Source organism: Triticum urartu, chromosome 5A, assembly GCF_056163025.1.
Source record: "Triticum urartu cultivar PI428250 chromosome 5A, HENAU_Tu73, whole genome shotgun sequence".
In the NCBI taxonomy this organism is placed as follows: Eukaryota; Viridiplantae; Streptophyta; class Magnoliopsida; order Poales; family Poaceae; genus Triticum; species Triticum urartu.
In genome coordinates this window covers 555,312,945-555,332,817 of record NC_141877.1, presented here as the reverse complement: position 1 = coordinate 555,332,817, position 19,873 = coordinate 555,312,945, and the positions used below count along the sequence as shown (strand labels likewise).

Sequence of the window (19,873 nt, the reverse complement as noted above, 5' to 3'; positions counted from 1 at the left end):
TGCTGGGAAATCTGGAAGGAGCGCAATGACCGCACTTTCAAAGGCAAGCAACCACAGCCGGATGACATCTTCAGGGCGATTGACAACTCCGTTCAACTATGGCGCCAGGCCGGAGCCATTGGCTTGCAGAGCCCCTTCTGGGATCCGCCGTGAGGAAATAGTTTTGTTTCTCCTTTCACGGCCGGAAAATCCGGTCCGTTGTTGTATGATGTACTCCTTTTTTCCTGTACCTGGTCCTAGGACCTGAACCCCCTCATGTTATTTCTCCCACTGCTTCCTGCTAATGCAATGAAAAGCCAGCAATTGCTGGATCTTTCAAAAAAAAAAACTTATCTACGCACATTAGATTTAGAAATGTTTAGAACCTCTTATAATAATGAAGGGAGGGAGTACTAATTAAGTGTCAAATGGTACCTGGAGAGAGGGCAGGAGAACCAAGGCACAGGACAGAGGACGAAAAGCAAAAGGAGAATATGCTCGATGTTTTCAGTCAGGCAACATGTGCTGTAAGCGGTATGGACAGCAGAGAGAGATAGAGTGGCGTTTTGTAGGACAACATGCCTGCCAAGGATATGCTTAATTACATAATTATTGCTAGATAGATGCCTCCTGCCCGGCCGGTAGACGAGCGGAGACAAGCCAGAAAAATGGAAATGAAAATGAAAATATAGGGGCCGGTAGTTGAGGGTGGCGTATGCAGAGAGCGAGCGAGCGAGCATGGGTCCCGGACCAAAGCACGGTCGCAGACGTCATCGTCAGTCAGGCTTGTTTGTTCCTTCACTCCACCAAACACCAGAAATCTGTTGCCGCCGCCTGCCGCCTGCCGCTTATTATGGTGCCATGGAACGAACCAACCGGTCAATCACAGCCACAGGTCGTTCCCCATCCTCCGCCGCCGCCGCCGGCCGCCGGCCGCCGCCTATGCTTTCCTCTCCCGGGATCCCCCATCCACGGTTCGCTCCCTCCGACGACCCCTTGCTGTTAAATTTTTGATTGGCTCCCAACTCCTCCGTCTCTATGCTAATCTTTATGAGTGTGTGAGAGTTTCAGACTTTCAGTCACATATATACTTTTTGTACGGTGGTGGGTTTGTTCTTACAGCAGGCCGGATCAGCTCACATCTGAATATATGGTACTCCCTCCGACCAAAGTTGTACTAGAGCTGCAGCAATTAATTTGGGTCGGAGGGAGTACCTACTTCGGCGTTGAACCCTCTCGTTGGCCTTCAGGCTTCTGCACAAGAAACACCTAGCCTTTATGCATACAGCATACTAGTAACAACTACATTCAGTTTAGGCTTCAGTTTAGTTTACGTGCCTGCACACTCTGAGTCTGACAAGAATGAGTTTATCATTTCATTCTAGATTCATCACTGTATGCTTCGTCTTGCACAAACATACTCAACATGCTTTTGCCTTTCAGGTCTGAACTCTTAATGTATGCAGCAAGTCATATTGGCTATACTTTTGGTCTCTACGAATGATTTTATTCTGCATGGGGCATACTGAAGATACTTATTTGACCAAAAGTTTGTTCGAGACTTGCCTGTGATACTGGTGTTCAAGCAAAAGACTCCGACTGTCTGACAGCATGGAAACATACACCACGGATGACGCGCTTTCGGCCATGGGGTTTGGCAAATTCCAGGCGCTTGTTCTTGCTTATGCAGGAATGGGTTGGGTCGTAGAAGCCATGGAGCTCAATCTGCTGTCATTTGTGGGACCATTGGTTCGGGAGGAGTGGAAAGTCTCTGCCCAAGATGAGAGCCTACTCTCAAGTGTGGTCTTTGCCGGCATGCTAACCGGCTCATGTGCTTGGGGCTTTGTTTCTGACAGATATGGTCGAAGGTATGAAGCACTTCCCTATTTCAATTTTTTGAGTATAGGCATTTCTGAATAGGAATTTTTGTAAAGGCAAAGCCTGTACTTCTTTTCTTGTTTCAGGACCGTTTTGCTGTTTTCAGCTCTGTTTACTAGCGGAATGGGCTTCTTAAGTGCCTGGTCTCCCAACTATTTATGCTTGATCGCTCTTCGGTTTCTCGTCGGCGTAGGAGTGGGTGGCGGGCATGTGTTCTCATCTTGGTTTTTGGAGTTTGTTCCTGCGCAAAATCGCGGCACTTGCGTAGTTCTTTTTTCGCTTTTTTGGACTATCGGTACTATCTTGGAGGCTTCACTTGCATGGGTATGGCAGCTTTCTTTTGTGGCCCTTTAGTGTTGTGAATTATACATGTCACATTTTCATTCTAATTTTTTTCCCTGATGCATTTTATAGGTAGAAATAGAAAAAAAATATAGTGTCACAACAGATATTAAGTATGTAGAGATATAAGCAAGGATATAAGAACATGACAAAGCAAGGTTTCTGAAACCACAAGTATAGATAAAGAGACGCCACAGATACTAAGTAGTGTGTCAACTGAAAGAAACATCTCTGTTTGTTCAGGTCGGGTGCTTACAAATGTATGTAGAAGTGAATTTCTGTTGGTTTCTTCATAGTCTTGAAATCCATTCCTTCCCAAATGGATGATATATTTGTCATCAGAGTACTTTTAGATAATTAAATATTCTTATAACGTGTAATAATAAAAATTATGGTCAATAGTGTGTATTACAGACCATCTCTATTATCTGAATTGACAAGTACTCCCTCTGTCCCATAATGTAAGACGTTTTTTGACACTAGTGTAGTGTCATAAAATGTCTTATATTATGGGACGGAGAGAGAAAATGAATGGGAATGACAAATATTCCGTAGGAATACTTGTGATTTCATCTTGTGCTATCTCGTATCAAACTTTTACCTTCACAGCTCAACTTTGATTTTCTCAGAGAAAACTTTGATTTTCTGCTCAGTTAAACTTTGGACTGATGCATTTACGACATTTTATTTGTGACTTATGTTTATAGAATTTTATACAGTTCTGAGAAATGCTATTCGACTGTGGTTTGGTCGCAGGTTGTCATATTGGCATTGAATTGGCGGTGGTTGCTAGTACTGACCTCCATTCCATGCTTCCTCTTGCTTCCATTCTTTCGAATAATACCTGAATCACCACGCTATCTTTGTGCACAAAATAGAATGTCAGACGCTACACTTGTCCTGGAGAGTATCTCTATGATAAACCAACAAGCTCTTCCTCCTGGAGTTCTCACATACCGCCGTGAAAGTAAAGTTGACACTCTTACATCTGAGACCGAAACAGATCATCTTATTCCAGTCAGAGAGATAGAATGCAAAGCTAACAACGCCTTGAGCTTCAAATCTGGCGCCGCTGCGGCACTGCGAAGACTATTGTCACCAGCATTGCGCAGATCAACTCTTCTTCTTTGGTTTGTTTACTTTGCAAATTCCTTTGCTTATTATGGGGTAGTCTTGCTGACATCTCAGCTGAGCGATGCCAATACAAACTGCCCATCTGGGCTGACAAACTTACCGCGTCAAGAAGATGCTAACCTTTACAGGGATACATTTGTTACCAGTTTAGCAGGTAGCTTACAGTAAGTCTACTTTGTTGCCTGATGACTGCCTCTTTTTCACAATATGCCACTGGCTAACAAATACATGTACTGATGTCCCAGAGATTCCTGGTCTAATTGTATCTGCCATTCTTGTTGAATGGATTGGCCGAAAAGCTACAATGTGGTCCATGCTCTTCACTTGTGCTGCTTTCCTTGGGCCACTAGTACTTCATCAGGATGAGCTATTTACAACGGCCCTCTTATTTGGTGCTCGCGCATGTGCCATGGGTAGCTCCACAGTTCTATGTTTATATGCTCCAGAGGTTTGTGTCAATTCTTTGTTAAATATAGCAAGTGCACTTCTTTTCCGTTGTCTTGGTTTTTACAGTGTCCTGTAAATACAACCTGGCCATTTTAGTTAATAAATTTGAATGTTACATTCATCCATTTAACCAATTTATACAAATAGTGGTTTTCATTATTCTTTTTGTTGTGCCAAGGTAGTTTTGATTTTCAATATTCAGGGTTTAAAGTTTTCCATTCATCATGCTAGGACGGGTTGAAATTAATCATCTTCTAGTAGATCTTCGCTGTATTACATACTGAAGATAGGTGAACTGCCCTGTGGTCAAAGAACCTTCTAGTTCATTTTTCTTGCCAATGTTGGCCAGATCATGGACTAGCAGAATCTTCACCAAAATTTCAGCTAGCCAAATACTCCTATCTGGCAAGGCTAGCTTGGCTAAATCCAAACACACCCCTAATACAAATAAAACTTACTGTTAGGCCCAGCGCTATGAAACTCGTGCTAGGATGATTTTTTCTTGTTGCATCGATGCCAGAAGACTTGCATACGCTATATATGCATGAGGGCAGTAATATTTTCCTAGCTAGAGCATCCATTTTTAGTTTCATGGATTTGCAGATTCTCTTGCTTATCTTGCCAGATATACATGCTGTGCTAACTTTAAAGACCCCTGAACACACTAACATAAAAAAGATTGTAATAATCATAATAAGAATTCAACATCCTAATTGCATCTAATGATAATAATATGAATCCATGTAGTGGATAGGGAGAAAATATCTCAAATCTGATCATATTACTAGGTGTTCTGCTCTTCATTGCTGCAACACTTATCCTTCCAAACTCAATTTGTTTGTCTGTGTAACACTTGTCCAATTTGTTTCTCTGACCAGGCATTATCTGAAGCAGTTTTTGTACAAGTTTTGGATAATATTATTTCTTTGGAGCAGAGTTCCTTGGCTAATTCATTTCCTTGTATTCTAGGTATATCCAACATCAGTCCGCTCGACCGGCGTTGGAATTGCGACCTCCATTGGTAAAATTGGTGGGGTTATATGCCCTCTTGTCGCTGTCGGCATGCTACGGACCTGCCATCAAATGGAAGCTGTTTTTGTGTTTGAGCTGGTGTTATGCCTCGCTGGAGTGGCCTGCATTCTCTTCCCTGTAGAAACCAAGGGCCGTGAAATTGACTGATGTTAAATATATTAGTGTACATAGCTAGTAATTCGTTGACAAGAAGATGTCAAGTTTGGCTGGATTTCTTACATTTTTGGAGGTATCTCTGGAGTGTTTGTGCTTCCTCCGTCCCAAAATAAGTGACTTAACTTTATACTATAGTACAAAGTTGAGTCACTTAGGACCGAGGGAGTACTTTTTAGAGAGAACGCCTCCATCATGTATGCATATCTTTGTCAAGCATGTTGAATTTGTGTCAGTAGTTTTCACTTTTTACCCTCTAGTTTCGTGACATTGTGACATCTTTTACCCTACTTAGTAATCTTTGCCAACATTTGACCTCTTACTTGTGGCATTGTGACCGTTTTTATACTGTACCACTTAGTACTAATTTTCACAAATAGAAAAATTAGGTCAATTGGTCAGGGTGACATGGCAGCTAACTGGGCAAACAAGCTCAGACACATACCCGTTAAGGCATACCAGATTACGTCAAATTTCATCAAATTATATTTAAATTATGTCAATTTTGCCAAACAGCTGAGGTAACCAAAATAACTGCGGGAGTTGACAAAAAAGATTATATGAGACCGGATCTAACTCTTAATCAAGTTAGACCCACTCCATCTCACGACCGGTGAGCATCACCAATCTGAAAGCACTCATCCCCCTAACTACCCATTAACGCAGAATCAAACTCAGTCACAATTCCAAGCCTATTGTTCGTCTTCGATCCGCCTGTTCTTCAACAGTATAACTCGCCTAAGAATATATTTTTCTCATAGGATATATTTCCGGAATTGACCACCTAGTTAGCGCCACATTTGACACATAGGTTCTTCTTGTCATGATGGGAAGATAATAAAATGGGGCTAAAAGCCGCCACAAGTTCACAACTAAACACTAAAAATGTGAAAATACTTTAATTGGGTAAGCGTTGCCAAAACGTCGTAACTAGGGGGTAAAAGATGTAATTTATGGGGCTGAGATATAGAGCCCCAACATTACACCATGCTTGAATCTCAGTTATCCAAAGACTCACAGAAAGAAGAAGTGCAGCTAGATCGATAGGTGATTCGTATTAATATATTCTCTTTATTGGAAAAGGGTCGATATTTGAATACACGGTTATTCTACTCTTTCAACATTTGCAACGTAGTATGAAACAAATGATCAATGTTGTTGTTAAGCATGTTGAATTTGTTTGGGAAGAAAGTCAGGAGCACAAAAAATAGTGAAAAAACAGAGAACCATTAACCAAAATACACTTGGCACCACTATAGCAAAAGCATCAAAACGGGGCCAACACGACACCAAAACACCATAAGCTCCCCAATGTCGACTACGTCGGCCATGATAACCATATCAGGATAGGGGGTAGGGTCTTGGAATCTTGTTACAACTTTGTTCAATCAGCGAGACAAGGATGGTTTCTGTTCTTCCCACTTTTTTTTTAATTTCCTCTCACTGGTTTGAGATGATCATGTCCTAATGTCATAACATGGGCCAAAGGCAAGTTCCATCGGCCCGTTTGCTTGGCAACCAGCCCAACCAGAAATGTGCTCGTGTAAGGGCATCTACAAGGTGGACCCCCAAACCGTCTGTGTCCGTCCGGATTGTGCATATGGCACGACAGCTGATTCATGGGACGAGTACCTATGGATGTATGAGAACACATGCGGAGATGCCATGATTAGGTTTGCAACTGTCGTGGTCGAGGTGTTCAGACCTCGGTACCTGAGAGAACCAATTGTGGCAGACACTGAGAGACTCTTGGCAATCTCAGAAGTAAGAGGGTGGCCAGATTTGCTTGGCTCTCTTGACTGTATGCATTGGAACTGGAAGAACTGCCCGAACGCTTTACAAGGGCAATATCAGGGTCATCTTTAGAAGCACACCATAATTCTTGAAATAGTTGCATCACAATATCTTTGGATTTGGCACGCTTTCTTTGACATGCTCGAGCTTCACAATGAAATCAATGTGCTGCAGCAATCATCGTTGTTTGCGAGGCTGACTGAAGAAAAAGCTTCTCCTTGCCACTATACTGTCAACGGACATGAGTACAACATGGGCTACTATCTGGTTGACGATATTCTATCCTCCGTGAGCTACCTTTGCCAACACCATATCTAAACCAGTTGGCCAGAAAAAGGCTCACTTTGCCCAAAGACAAGAATCAGCTAGAAAGGCTGTCGAGAGTGCATTTGGAGTTTTGCCGGCCCGTTTTGCAGTTGTCCGTGGACCTGCCAAACAATGAGATCCGGAGCCCTTGTGGAAGGTGATGCCATGTTGTGTGATCATGCACACCATGATCATCGAGGATGAGGGTGGCGATGCTGCCGCAGGCCTAGAATTTGAGAACAAGGATGATGCTATCCAACTTCCAGACCAGAATCCAGACACATTTGAAGAGTTTATTCAAATGCATCAACGCATCGACCAACTCACGAGCAGCTGAAGAAAGATCTGATCGAGCATCAGTGGACGGTTAAAGGGGACAAAAATGTTGAGATGTAATATTTGAATTTTTTTAAATTTGAACTAGTGCCGCGCGCAGCTATTTGAACGTCCGCACTCTATGTATGTGACTATTTGATCATGTGGACTTAAAAAAAAAGAGGGAGGCCGGATGTATGCTGCTACGGTTGGATGACGATCTCCCGCGTCCGTGTCCATGGACTGCCGCCTGTCCGCGGGAGGAAATTTGCGGGTTGCCATTGGACCCTAACAGCATACTCCTTGTTGCCTAAAAAACAGCATACTCCTTGAAGGAAGTATAGTACTCCCCGGTAAACTAATATAAGAGCGTTTAGATTCCCTCGGTAAACTAATATAAGAGCGTTTAGATTACTAAAGAAGTGATTTAAACGCTCTTAAGTGATTTAAACGCTCTTATATTAGTTTTCTAAAAAAGAAAAATAAATGAAGGAGGTATAGTATCTCTTAGAAAAAAAAATACTTTTTGGACACTTGCAAGTAAAGGTATGTAAAGGTACACTTCTTCTTTCTTATATAAAAAAAACGCAAGATATTTTCTTAGCTCGCAATCGCAAACCAATCAAACTCTAGTCGCAAAGGAACCGGAGCCAATTGCTTCGGCGGAAAGGCGACGAGCACAGTAGACAATCCATCTTGGCCACCGTCCGTCCGTCCGTCCATCCTGCTCCATGCTCATCTTTTCTACCCCAAGTTTGGTGATTCCGCACTGCACTGAACCTGCACAGTACGCTACACACCCTATGAAATGTGATAGGCTGGCTGGCAGGCTTCGCTAGTGGTGGGAGGGAGCACCAGGACCAGATAGGTCGCTGTCCAGACGGCCCATCTTGCCGTACCACGACACACGGCCGTACGTACAGTGCTGCGTGGTCCTGCTCGGTGCCCCCGCGCACTTGTAAATAATGACGGGTGCATTTCTTGTTGCTCTTACAGCGCTCTGATGATAGCCTATCACATTTCCAGTCGCCACCGCTGCGTGTTTTATAAATCCGAGTACGTGACTTCAGATATTTTAGCCATGGCAAATTCAACGTTTTTTTATAACAATTTATATTGGCGCGTGGATGACAAAATTAGCCGGCGACCAGGACAGTTTTCTAGCAAAAAAATAAACCGTGAAGGATTTGTCATGCTCACTAACTAAACTTGTCATCTCGACAAACATAATTTATCATAAAAAACATTTGATTTGCTATGCCTAAAAATCTGATTTTTCTCGATGGATATTCATCGTCCTAAATCCATTGAAAGAAATAGGGGTACTTTATTTTTATCAATAGTAGGTTGCTATTGTTTGTGTTTCTGAACGGCTATGGTGAATAAAATGATGCAAAGAGGAGATGGGGAGCGGCGGACTTAGTGGTGTGATTCTTACCCGACGTCTGGCGCCCTTTAAATAGAGGATGGACAGGATGAGCTTGCCCGACGTTGTGTTTAATGCTCCCCACCGGTCCGCTCGTGAACAGATGTGTGGCTGGAGTAGATTTCTCGGCTTCCATGCGGGTTTAATGGAGGCGCTTGAGTGCGGCGAGGAGGCGTGCTCAGCCGGACGTGCAATGGGCAGAGGAAGTAAGAGGTTGCGTCCGCCCTGAACCCGTCTTCAACGTGCATCGGCATGAATGTGGATAGCTGGCGCCGGGCGGGAACACGCGCCGACGAGGGAGGAAGGGCTTTGGGGGGTCAGTGTGGTCAGAAGCGGGGCATTGGTGGTGTTCGGATGCCCGCAAAGCCCCCATTTTGTCTCCGGTTTTGCGATAGAAAGTACTCCCTCCGTTCCGAATTACTTGTCGCAGGTATGAATGTATCTAGATGTATTTTAATTCTAGATACATCCATTTCTGCACGAGTAATTTGGAACGGAGGGAGTATGTCCGGACCGCGACGCGGACCGACACAATCCCGCGTTGAATGGCTTCCGCCGTCGGGGCGGAGGCGGTCGGTTTGAGAGTCGGCAGATGCTCTAAAGGCACTCCTACGTTTCAAAATAATTGACATTATATGTTTGGACTGTGATATTTGGCACACGTGTGCCATATAAGCAAAACTGCTACACTTTTACTTCTTTCATTTTAAAGTACCACACGATCCCTCGTCCTTTGACCTCGCCTTCTTCCAAATGACCCCGCAGGCTCGCCCGAGAAACCTGCTTCTCCTGCACATCTCGGGCGCCCACCCCCGAGAAAACTGCCACTTCTTCACGTCTACCACATGATTTCTCCTCGGGACAAAGTTACCATGGTATTCGTATGCAAGTTATCAGGCCTGTGTTGCATAACTTACCATGCTATTTACATAGAACGTACCAGGTACTATGCTTCAACAACTACACCCCTTCAAAGTTAACACTGTGTTTTGTACACAAGTTATAAGGTCTTCGATGTGTAAAATACAGTGGTACTTACACATAAGTTATCAGGGTATATGTACATCAACCTCCCCCGGTCAAAGTTACCATGGGGGATTGTACATGAGTTACCGGGTCTACAGTTCGCATATTATCATGATACTTGCACCTAAAAACCTGGGTGTGTTTCGGTAGCTTTTTCCATAGGTCAAAAATTACCATGATGTTTTTGCGTAACTTATCACGTCTATAGCACGTGTGTCCCTCATAACATTATGTGACTTTCCCGTGGCACGCCATGTGTTGTGTTCATCCAAGAGGCCCACGCGCGAGGTGAGTGTATGTTTTTAACAACTTATTTTCCTTTGGTAAAAAAGTTACCATCATGTTTATATTGCAAGTTATCGGTTATGCGGTGCTTATATAATCATGTTATTTACACAAAAATTATTGGGGATGTTTTGAACAACTTTTTCCCAGAACAAAAAGTTATCATGGTGATTCTAGGTAACCTATCAAGCCCGTAGTGCTTAAAATATCATGCTATTTACACAAAATTTATCAGGGGTATGTTTCAGCAACAAATCCCCCCGCCCCCACGGGTCAAAAACTTATCATGGTGTTTAGTTATCGCAGTGCATATGTTTTCATGCTATATACACATAAAAATGCCAGGGGAGGGAGGTATACTACCGTGCTATTTACACAGAAGATACCGGAGTATGTTTTCAAAAAAAATTATTCCCTACAGTCAAAGTTACCATGGTGTTTCTACCTCAGTTATCAAATGTGCACTGCGTATATTACCATCTATTTACACATAAATTATCGGATATCTTTTCACATTTGTCTTCCCCAATGGTTAAAGTTACCACGATGTTTGTATCTAAATTATCAGGTCAATGGCGTGAATGTTATCGTGCTATTTACAAAAATTACCGGGGGGCGGGTTCAATAAATTTATTCCCAATGATCAAAGTTACCATGATGCTTGAAATAAAAAGTTTTTCAGTGCTAACATATTAAAGGCAAAAACATGTCAAAAACAATATTTCCCTTAGCTTGTTCAACAATGAGTGTCATAGGTGAGGTGGTAAGCTCCCTTTGTTGATTACCTGCAAACTAGAGATCAAATCCTAGTCCAAGCATTATTTTTGCCAAAAATCAGGAAGGCGCGTTGGGCTATAATTGACGATTACGAAAATTAGGAAGGAAGTCAGGGGAGGTCGGTGGGGAAGGACGTGCGGGAAAAGAAAGAGATCGGGAGTCATGCGAAAAAGGAAAGGAGATCGGGAGGAAACTAACGGCGCTGGATGCGTGTGGCAGTTTCGCAATCTGCCACATGATTGCCATATACATATTTCGTATATGTTTTCATATTTTGAAAGAAGTGATAAGTTGTCTCGAGTGAAAATTTACTAGTTAGTTTATTTATTATTCCCTCCGTCTTAAAATTCTTGTCTTAGATTTGTCTAGATACGGATGTACCTAATACTAAAATGTGACTTGATACAATCGTATTTAGACAAATTTAAACAAAAATTTTAAGTTTGTTGACTCTTTATAAAAATCCCGTGAGCACCAGAGATCTGAGGATTCGCGTGTGTGCAAAACCGACGAGAGAGAAAAATCTCGATCCGACGGCCACAAACGAGCGGTTGACCAAGAAACAGAGTACCCCTACCAGCTTTTCAAGTTGAAACCTCACCACCCACCATGCCGTGAGCCTGCGACGTGCCCGGAGAGGCCCCCGAACATTCTACTTTGGACATGTAGCACGGGACGTACCTTGGAGTCTCGGACTTGCACATCACGCGAGCCAGCAGCACAGTAAGCATATTCCAACTTTCCAAAAGCTCCAGCGCAACCGACGAGCCAGAAGGCAGGCGGAGCTGCCCACGCACAGGCAGCACAGCAGCAGCGGCCGGTGGCCACAGTATCGCAGTAAACAAATCCGCTCCGTCGTCGCCACGCCTCCCCCCTTCGTCAACACCCTCGCCCCCGCCGCCTCGGTCCGACCGGAGGCCCCCGTCCTCATCTCCTCGCCGCCTCCGCCGCCTCGCCCCCGCTCGCCTCCGTCCAAATCCCGCGCCCGCGATTCCGCAACCTTCCTTCCTTGTTAGCTGGTCAGTTGGCTGAGCCGCCCTTTGTCCCTGCGTTCTTGGGGAATTCTTTGACCGGATTCGATACGGTCTCTGCCCTCCCGCCTCCGCCATATTTCCGCCGGGCTTCCTCCGCCTCGGTCAAACTTTGCGGCCGGCCTTTTTCCAGCGAGTTCCGTCCGTCCCAGCCTTTCGGCTTTCGTCACAGCCCCGCCGCGGTGAGCACCTCTTCTCCCGCCCCCGCCCCTTTGCTTCCTTCCCACCGCTCGCGAGATCTGCCCCCTCTCCTGCTCCGCCTTGCTGCCAAGGAGGCGGTTCTTGGCTCACCTCTGCTGCTCCCCGGTATACTTTGCCAGTTGCCACGCGCCGATTCCGCGCCTCCGATAAGGAATTCTGGTTGTTGGGCTTGCGGCGCAGTTCCTCAAGAATCAAGATTTCTATTTTTGGCTGCCTGCAAAGATGGCGTCCAGCGCCGGTGATATGCCCGAGGTGAAATTCAAGAGGACCGGCAGCCTGGGGAGCAGCGACTACGTGCGAGCCGACAAGATCGACCTCACCAGCCTCGACATCCAGCTGGAGCAGCAGCTCAACAAGAAATGGGGCAAGACCAACATCAAGTCCCAGGGACCCAAGGCGGACTGGGAGATTGACCTTGCTAAGCTGGAGATCCGGCACGTCATCGCCCAGGGCACATATGGAACCGTCTACCGCGGCACCTATGATGGCCAGCAGGTCGCAGGTATCTACCTCAATCGGCTGAAAAACATGAACTCATGTTGCTTGATTGTTCTTTATATATGCATGCTCCTATGCCCTCTTATGTATTCTTCTGGTCGAATTACACACATGATTATATTATAGGGGGTTAAAAACACATATGTATATAGGTCATGAGTCATGACACGTATTTATTCACACAAAGCAAGCGCAAGTTTGCAGGTTTTGGGATAATTAGTTACTCTAATCTCTTCTATTAGAGAAATGATACATGTTGACTTTTATTGATTGTGTGATTTGTGTTCACTCCTTCCCCAATGTTTCAGAACCTCCAATAGGTACAGGTTTTGTGATTAGGTGTGTTTAATCCAGTAGCATGCTCTTTTAAACCCATCCCAGTGTCCAACTGGGCGCCTTAAACCATACTTGTTCGGCAAAGTGCGATGCCTAGCAGTTTGACAGTTATTCGTGTGCCCCCTGTTAATTAATCCTTGAACTTCATGATAACTCTTTATGCTTCACACAATGCTTAGTATTTTCGCAACAATTTGGCCCGCGTGTTTTTATCAGAGACGCATCAAAATTCATTTCTAGTGTGTTTTAGTGCACCTTCGATTCTGTTTATGTTCTTTTCTTGTACCCAGGAAGCTGCATCTGAAATATGTAGTTTAAGGTTTTATTTCTTATGTCGATATTTTACCTTCCTTACATCGGATATTCACATAACTAGCAAACAGTTGAGTTATGCTTCTAGGCACTGTAAAAGGTAGGAGCAAAATTTGCTAGATGGCCAACCTATTGTGAATGCAAGAAGCTTTGCACTTGTACTTTTCAAGGAATCTCTTATAGTTGGATTCAGACAAATACATATATACTTCCTAGTTAGTAAGTATAACGTAGTCGGACAATCTCCTTGCTGCCGCATCCACTCTATGTATTGATAAGATCTGTTAAACCATTACATGCTTATATTGCTACTCTACACATCTACACATATTTATCTGAAATTTTAAAAATCTTAACACGTGAAGGGCCGTTTCACTAAAGAACTGGGTGACTGTCTGTTAGCTGTTTATCATTATTTTGAACATTGCTTGGGCTGGACCATGTATTCATCTGCTTTCCGGCCTTGTGCATATTTGTGTGCCCAGATTGATGCTCTTGCTCATGAATAATTTCAAGATAGTGTCATCTTTTTTCCTCCATCAAGTTATTCCTTTCCCTGACTACATTTCTGGACATTTACTTACTCTGCCAGTCCATCTGAGGTTTTTCACCTTTGGGCAGCAGTCCTCATTTCACATGTCACTCTACATCGATTTCCTGCTAATTAGCAATTTATCACTATCAACATTGATTTATTTAAATTTCTACTAATTTATGATGCTTCCTTTAACCAATTTCCTTTGAGTCCTTTGCAAATGAACATGAATTCTTCCGTGTTGAATTTTTGCATATGCTCGTAAACATTTCTGCAGCCTGCTCAATAGTGGATATATGTCTCTGTAACTAAATGTCATGCTATCTGAAGCGTAGTTGTGCTGCTTTGTACCGTCTGCTTTGACTTACTTTCCAAGCTTATCTTTTTGTGACCCACTTCAGTTTCCTAAGTTCTATAGGTTTCCATAAAATAGAAAGTGAAGACTTTGTTCCATTGAGCACTTCAGTTATATGCATGCCTGTATGTTGTTCATTTGTTCTTTCTACTAGCTTCATAAAAATTGACATGCTTGTATTTACAGTACACATATTCCAGCAGTAGCATCTTTTAAACTTTACATGATTATAACTATTCTTATTGTTGATTTTCAAAAACAGCGTGTATAATTTTCTATCATTAGATATCCAGTTTTTACTCAAAATCTACGATGAATGTGTCACTTCACCATTTTAGGAATTTGGGATTGTTTTGTTCACAATGTTACGCAATATACGAGCACCCTATTAATTTCAACATATTGTTTGCAGTGAAGCTGTTGGATTGGGGAGAAGATGGTTTTGCCACAGAAGCCGAAACTACTGCTTTACGAACATCATTTAAGCAGGAGGTTGCTGTTTGGCATAAGCTCAGCCATCCTAACGTTACAAGGGTGAATATTTCCAATCATACTTGGCTTCCATCAATCCTGTCCTTCATATGTGATATTTTCTCTTGTAGTAAAGCTGATAGCTTATTGAGTATTAACTTCTAGTCCAGGATTAAAATTTGTAACTGGTATCATGCTCACTATCCTAGGGCTATTTGAAAAGTATTGATTACTCAAATACATGCCGTAATCTCTTCTGCAGTTTATTGGTGCGTCTATGGGGACCACCGACCTCAAGATACCAGTCAATGACAACGGTGCGCGTGCCAACTTGCCAGCTAGAGCATGTTGTGTTGTGGTAGAGTATCTCGCTGGAGGCACTTTGAAGCAGTATCTGATAAAGAACAGACGGCGGAAGCTCGCCTACAAAGTTGTGGTTCAGCTTGCATTGGATCTGTCCAGGGGGTAATAAGCTCTTGAGCCCAAATCACCGCTATGCATTATTTCTAGAGTATCTGAATCGAAAAAGTAATAATCTGGCCTTTCCTTTGCAGATTGAGCTATCTACACTCTAGAAAGATAGTACATCGCGACGTGAAAACTGAAAATATGCTGCTTGATACACAGCGTAACCTTAAGATTGCTGATTTTGGCGTTGCACGTGTTGAGGCTCAGAATCCGAAGGATATGACTGGTGCGACAGGCACACTTGGTTATATGGCCCCAGAGGTATTTATTGGACTGATCCCTCTTAAGTTTCTTCCTTAAGAAAATGGTGTCTCACTTAAAATAGAGCTTCATGTTCTTCCTTGTATGCATTTGCAGGTTCTTGATGGTAAACCATACAACAGGAAATGTGATGTTTACAGTTTCGGCATCTGCCTGTGGGAAATCTATTGCTGTGACATGCCATACCCAGACCTAAGTTTTGCCGATGTCTCTTCTGCTGTTGTTCACCAGGTTTGTCGTGTGTTCTAGATACTCTCCTGCCACGCCATTTTCCTTCATTGTATCATATGATCCACGCAGAGCACATACATCAAATATAACTACTGCTCGTCTGTGGACAGAATTTGCGGCCAGACATACCCCGCTGCTGTCCAAGTGCGTTTGCGAACATTATGCGTAAATGCTGGGACGGAAACCCTGACAAACGCCCGGACATGGATGAGGTGGTGCAGCTTATGGAGGCCCTCGACACAAGCAAAGGCGGCGGTATGATACCGGATGGTCAGTCGTCCGGATGCTTATGTTTCACCAGGGCCCGTGGCCCGTAGATACTTTGCACAGCACTCTCCTCCCTTTGGCTATGTGTTGCCACTCGCCGTGACCGGGAGCTCCACAGCTTGCTTCCCGCTGTCGCTTGCGCAGAGGCTGCTTGCAGCCCTCCATAGTCGCCTTGCCGTTTCTTTCTACGTTGTTGTGTTGGTTGCAGCTCTCGTATGATCACTGTGGTCAGCACACTTGCTTCGTATAGCACTCTGTTGTTGTAATGGTACGTTGTATTCTACTATAACTGAGATCACACATAGAGGTCTCTCTCTCTCTCTCATTCTTGGAGCTGCCGCCGCCTTCCTGCGTTCATTTGGCGGCGGCACGTCTCGGATTTACCGCGTCATGTTTTGAAACCTTTCTCGCTGTGTATATTATATATATATATATATACCCGACTCGGAAATGAGTACAATAAAAGTGCATAAATATACTTGTGTACAGCATTTACGGCACATTCACTGGTTCGGGACTTGAGGTGATTTTGAAACAAGTTGGTGCTGGTTGCTCTGCTCTTGAGATTTCAGCCTTTTCAAATGAATGTGGCGCCGGCTGACCTGAATTACTACCGTAGCAAGCAATGACAGTGCCTGTAATAATGTTTATTTAAGGGAAAAAGGAATGGAGCTGACTGTGATGTTGTTGTTTACACGTAGTAAAAATTAAAGTAATTGGAATCCGGGTGATGGGATCAGTGTCTAGTGTCTACTAGTACTTTGTTTGCGTCGCGGAATGAGTTTAGTGGTTGCGTTCATGTGAGTGATAGCACACCTTTTGCGGACGAAAAGCCGATGGTAAAACACCATTGGTTGGGGCGGGGCTGTGGGTGGCGCCATCATATCATGTCGTGACTGGGAGATGAGGTTTGTATTGGAGTAGAACCAAAAGCTAGGGCATGATGGGATGGCTCCTCAATCCTCATAGAGATAGACGGCGCAAGCGTGCGGCTCATCCGTTTCGTCCTAAACTGGTGGAGCTCTTTGCGCAAAGCCAAGGAAACACAGGTGGTGCGATTGGACTGGACGCCGTACGTCCTAGTCGCCATATTTCCTTGCCCCGTCCATAGACACATCATATACTCTGGGATTGCTTGCCACGCCCTACTCCTACTCCTGCTCCGGGAGAAGTGACGGCCCTTTGTGCCATACCTCTCCCTCTCCAGTGAAGTGAGCGCTCGCAGATCTTCCCCAGACGGAGTGGGAATGAGGCATTTTTTTTCTTCGAAACGGAGGCAAAAGATTTACCTCATCCATTAAATAAGAGGAGAATAGAGTTTGACAGTTTGCAAATGACCCTACAAATAAACCTCTCGTACAACAATACGCCCTAGTTTCTTAGCACCTGCTGTAACCCATAGGTTGGCCTCAAGCAAAATATTTTGAAGAAGAATAGGCGGTGGCGCACTTTTGTGGCGAAACACCCGGACGTTTCTCTCATTCCAAAGAGTCCAAGAGACAGAGTATGGTGAGGGAGGCCATTGCTCGTCTGTCTGGATTTCGCATGTCGGTTCTTCTATCTCACCAACGCAAGACCAAACTTGTCAATGACTGATCGCCAGAGCCGAATGAAGAAGCGGCACTTGACGAAAAGATGGATGCCTGATTCTTGCTCCCTCTAGCAAAGTGGGCAAAGTCCACAATTTTCCCAACCACGCCGCTTCAACCGGTCCGCAGTCTAAATCCGGTCTTACAAGACCAGCCAAGCGAAGAATTTGATCTTAGGGTGAGCCCAAGCTTTCCAAACCATGTAGTGAATGGGCGAGTGTGTTATTCCAAGAAACGAGGCATCCTTGCTTGCTCTGAAAGATCGGTTTACATGGCGTGCGGTGTCGTTTCTCTCGGATCGGGCCTCTTCTCCTTTTATGTGAAGACGCCGGCAACGCCGAGGTTTCGTTTCAGCCGGGGAACGACCGCGGCATGGCGTGCATCGTGTGGATCATATGGCGGGAGGCGTGCGCCCACTCGGAGGCTCGTAGTGCACGCTACGCACGTACCCGTCAGCTGAGCGCGCGCACACACAGGCAGACAGATTCCCGTTTATCTTTGTCGGTTTGCCCATACCCATACCATACATACATGCGTGGTCCATGCCTTCTCAGCTTCTCTGGGCGGCTCATGTGTTCAGACTTCAGACTCGTGAATTGGCGCCCAGTATCCAGTAACGAGTGGTTCAGCTTGCACACCGCTTCTGAATGTGTGCGTCATGTTTCTATGTGATGGCAATACTATTTTTTTTTGAAAGATCCGGGGTCACCGGCTTCATTGATTTAGAAGAAAGCAGCGGGAAATACATGGATGATCAAGTGATCGTGGTAATGAGAGAGCTAAGAGTGGCCAAGAGTGGCCAGCTACAAGACCATGGTGTTTTATCTCACTACATCCTCTCCGAAAGGGGCCTCTATGCATCGCGCTCCTGCTAGCCGCCAGAGCTCTACCGTGTTGTTGATGGCTCGCAGGACGTCCTCTGTCTGAGGCGTTTTCCTTCTGAACACACACGCATTCCTCTTTTTCCAAAGCTCCCACGTGATCAGCAGCAGCATCGTCCTTAGCCCCTTTCTACAGCTTTGTGGTGTTGAAGCAGTCAGCCTTTCCCAGTGCCTGAGAGAGCTGTGACCTTCTTCCCGCGCTTCATTGAGCACCGCGCAACCGTATCTACGCGACGCTGCCTGCCAGACCGTTCGGGAGAAGGGGCAGTCCCAAAAAAGGTGAATTGAGCTTTCCAAATTTTCGTTGCAGCAAGCGCAGAAATACCCATTGGGCCACCCTCGCCGTTGAAGGCGATCGTTGCACCAAAGCTTGTCTTGGTGTAGCAGCCAAGCGAAAATCTTCACCGTACCAGGCGCCCAGGCTTTCCAAATCGCGGTTTTTTCACCTGAGGGTGGGATGTCACTGATTTGTAAATCGTAAGCAGCCTTTGCCGAGTAATTTCCTCCTCCTGTGGTTTCCGTCCAGCTGATCGTGTCCTCGTCGGAGGAAAGAAGGATGCCTGCGCCCTGAATCTTCCTCCACATTTGCAAGAACTGGTGGGCAATCTCTGCTGTGTTGCCATGCCGTAGGTTACACACCCATGTGTCATTTGCCAGCGCATCATGAACCGTCTTGTTTCTCCTTCTGGAGTGCTGAAACAAAGCAGGGAACTCGTGCTGCAGCGCCACCGGCCCGATCCATTTGCAAGTCCAGAAAGGTGTTGTTTTTCCGTTGCCCAAGTGCACGTTGGTGGCCGCTGCAAACAACTCCAGGTCCTCCTTGGCACATGGGGCCGGGAAGTTCATCCAAGGCCGGCGTGGCTGTTGCCAGGAGAGCCACAACCAGCGCAGCCGGAGAGCTGTGCTGAACTGATGAAGATCCAGCAGACCAAGCCCCCCCCCCCCTTGTCCATCGGAAGACAGACTTTGCCCCAGACCACCTTGCATTTGGCGCCGGTGACATTCTCGTCATGAGCCCATAAAAACTGTCTCCTTGCTTTGTCCACCTCTTTTAGGATCTTCTTCGGCACTTTGAGTACAGTCATTGCAAACATCGGCAGCGCCATCAAGACGGCACGCACCAGAACCCTTCTTCCTGCCATGTTCATCAGTTTTTCTTTCCACCCAGCCAACCTTGAGCGAATCTGGTCAATGATAAATTGGAAATGCACCAGCCTTAGTTTCCTTGGGGAGATTGGCAGTCCCAGGTATGTGGTTGGGAACGCGGACTGCAGCCCCCCAAAGTTTTGCAGAACCACATCTAACTAAACATCAACACAGTTGATAGGGATGACCGCAGATTTCGCCTGGTTTAACCTCAGTCCCGTTGCTTCCCTGAATCTGCTGAGCAAGTGCAGCAGGGCATCTACCTCCTCCTTAACCGGGTTGGCGAAAATGACGGCGTCGTCAGCGTATAAGCTAACTCGCATGCTGATGCCCCGGCCTGGCAGCCGAGCGATCATCTCTTCCTCTGCAGCCGCTTGAAGGAGGTGGTGGAGGGGGT

The 19,873-nt window shown here is 45.2% G+C and overlaps 3 protein-coding genes across 3 annotated transcripts; 2 read left to right on the top strand and 1 right to left on the bottom strand.

Annotated features, from left to right (window-relative positions):
- Nucleotides 1-768: 768 nt before the first annotated feature.
- LOC125530372 (organic cation/carnitine transporter 7) lies at nt 769-5,287 on the top strand. The gene is made up of 6 exons (XM_048694776.2): nt 769-953; nt 1,423-1,847; nt 1,944-2,181; nt 2,956-3,487; nt 3,579-3,781; nt 4,750-5,287. Exons 2-6 carry the CDS (start codon nt 1,591-1,593, stop codon nt 4,957-4,959), a joined length of 1,440 nt encoding a protein of 479 aa, XP_048550733.2. The 5' UTR covers nt 769-953; nt 1,423-1,590; the 3' UTR covers nt 4,960-5,287.
- Nucleotides 5,288-11,603: 6,316 nt separating this feature from the next.
- Nucleotides 11,604-16,185, top strand: LOC125530370 (serine/threonine-protein kinase 52). The gene is made up of 6 exons (XM_048694775.2): nt 11,604-12,628; nt 14,575-14,696; nt 14,896-15,098; nt 15,188-15,362; nt 15,459-15,593; nt 15,704-16,185. Exons 1-6 carry the CDS (start codon nt 12,349-12,351, stop codon nt 15,908-15,910), a joined length of 1,122 nt encoding a protein of 373 aa, XP_048550732.1. The 5' UTR covers nt 11,604-12,348; the 3' UTR covers nt 15,911-16,185.
- A 2,371-nt stretch (nt 16,186-18,556) lies between these two features.
- LOC147972821 (uncharacterized) lies at nt 18,557-19,436 on the bottom strand. The gene is made up of 3 exons (XM_087524461.1): nt 19,296-19,436; nt 18,777-19,191; nt 18,557-18,570 (listed from the first exon to the last, which is right to left on the bottom strand). The coding sequence occupies exons 1-3, from the start codon at nt 19,434-19,436 to the stop codon at nt 18,557-18,559; spliced, it is 570 nt and encodes a 189-aa protein (XP_087380587.1).
- Between the last annotated feature and the right edge of the window lie 437 nt (nt 19,437-19,873).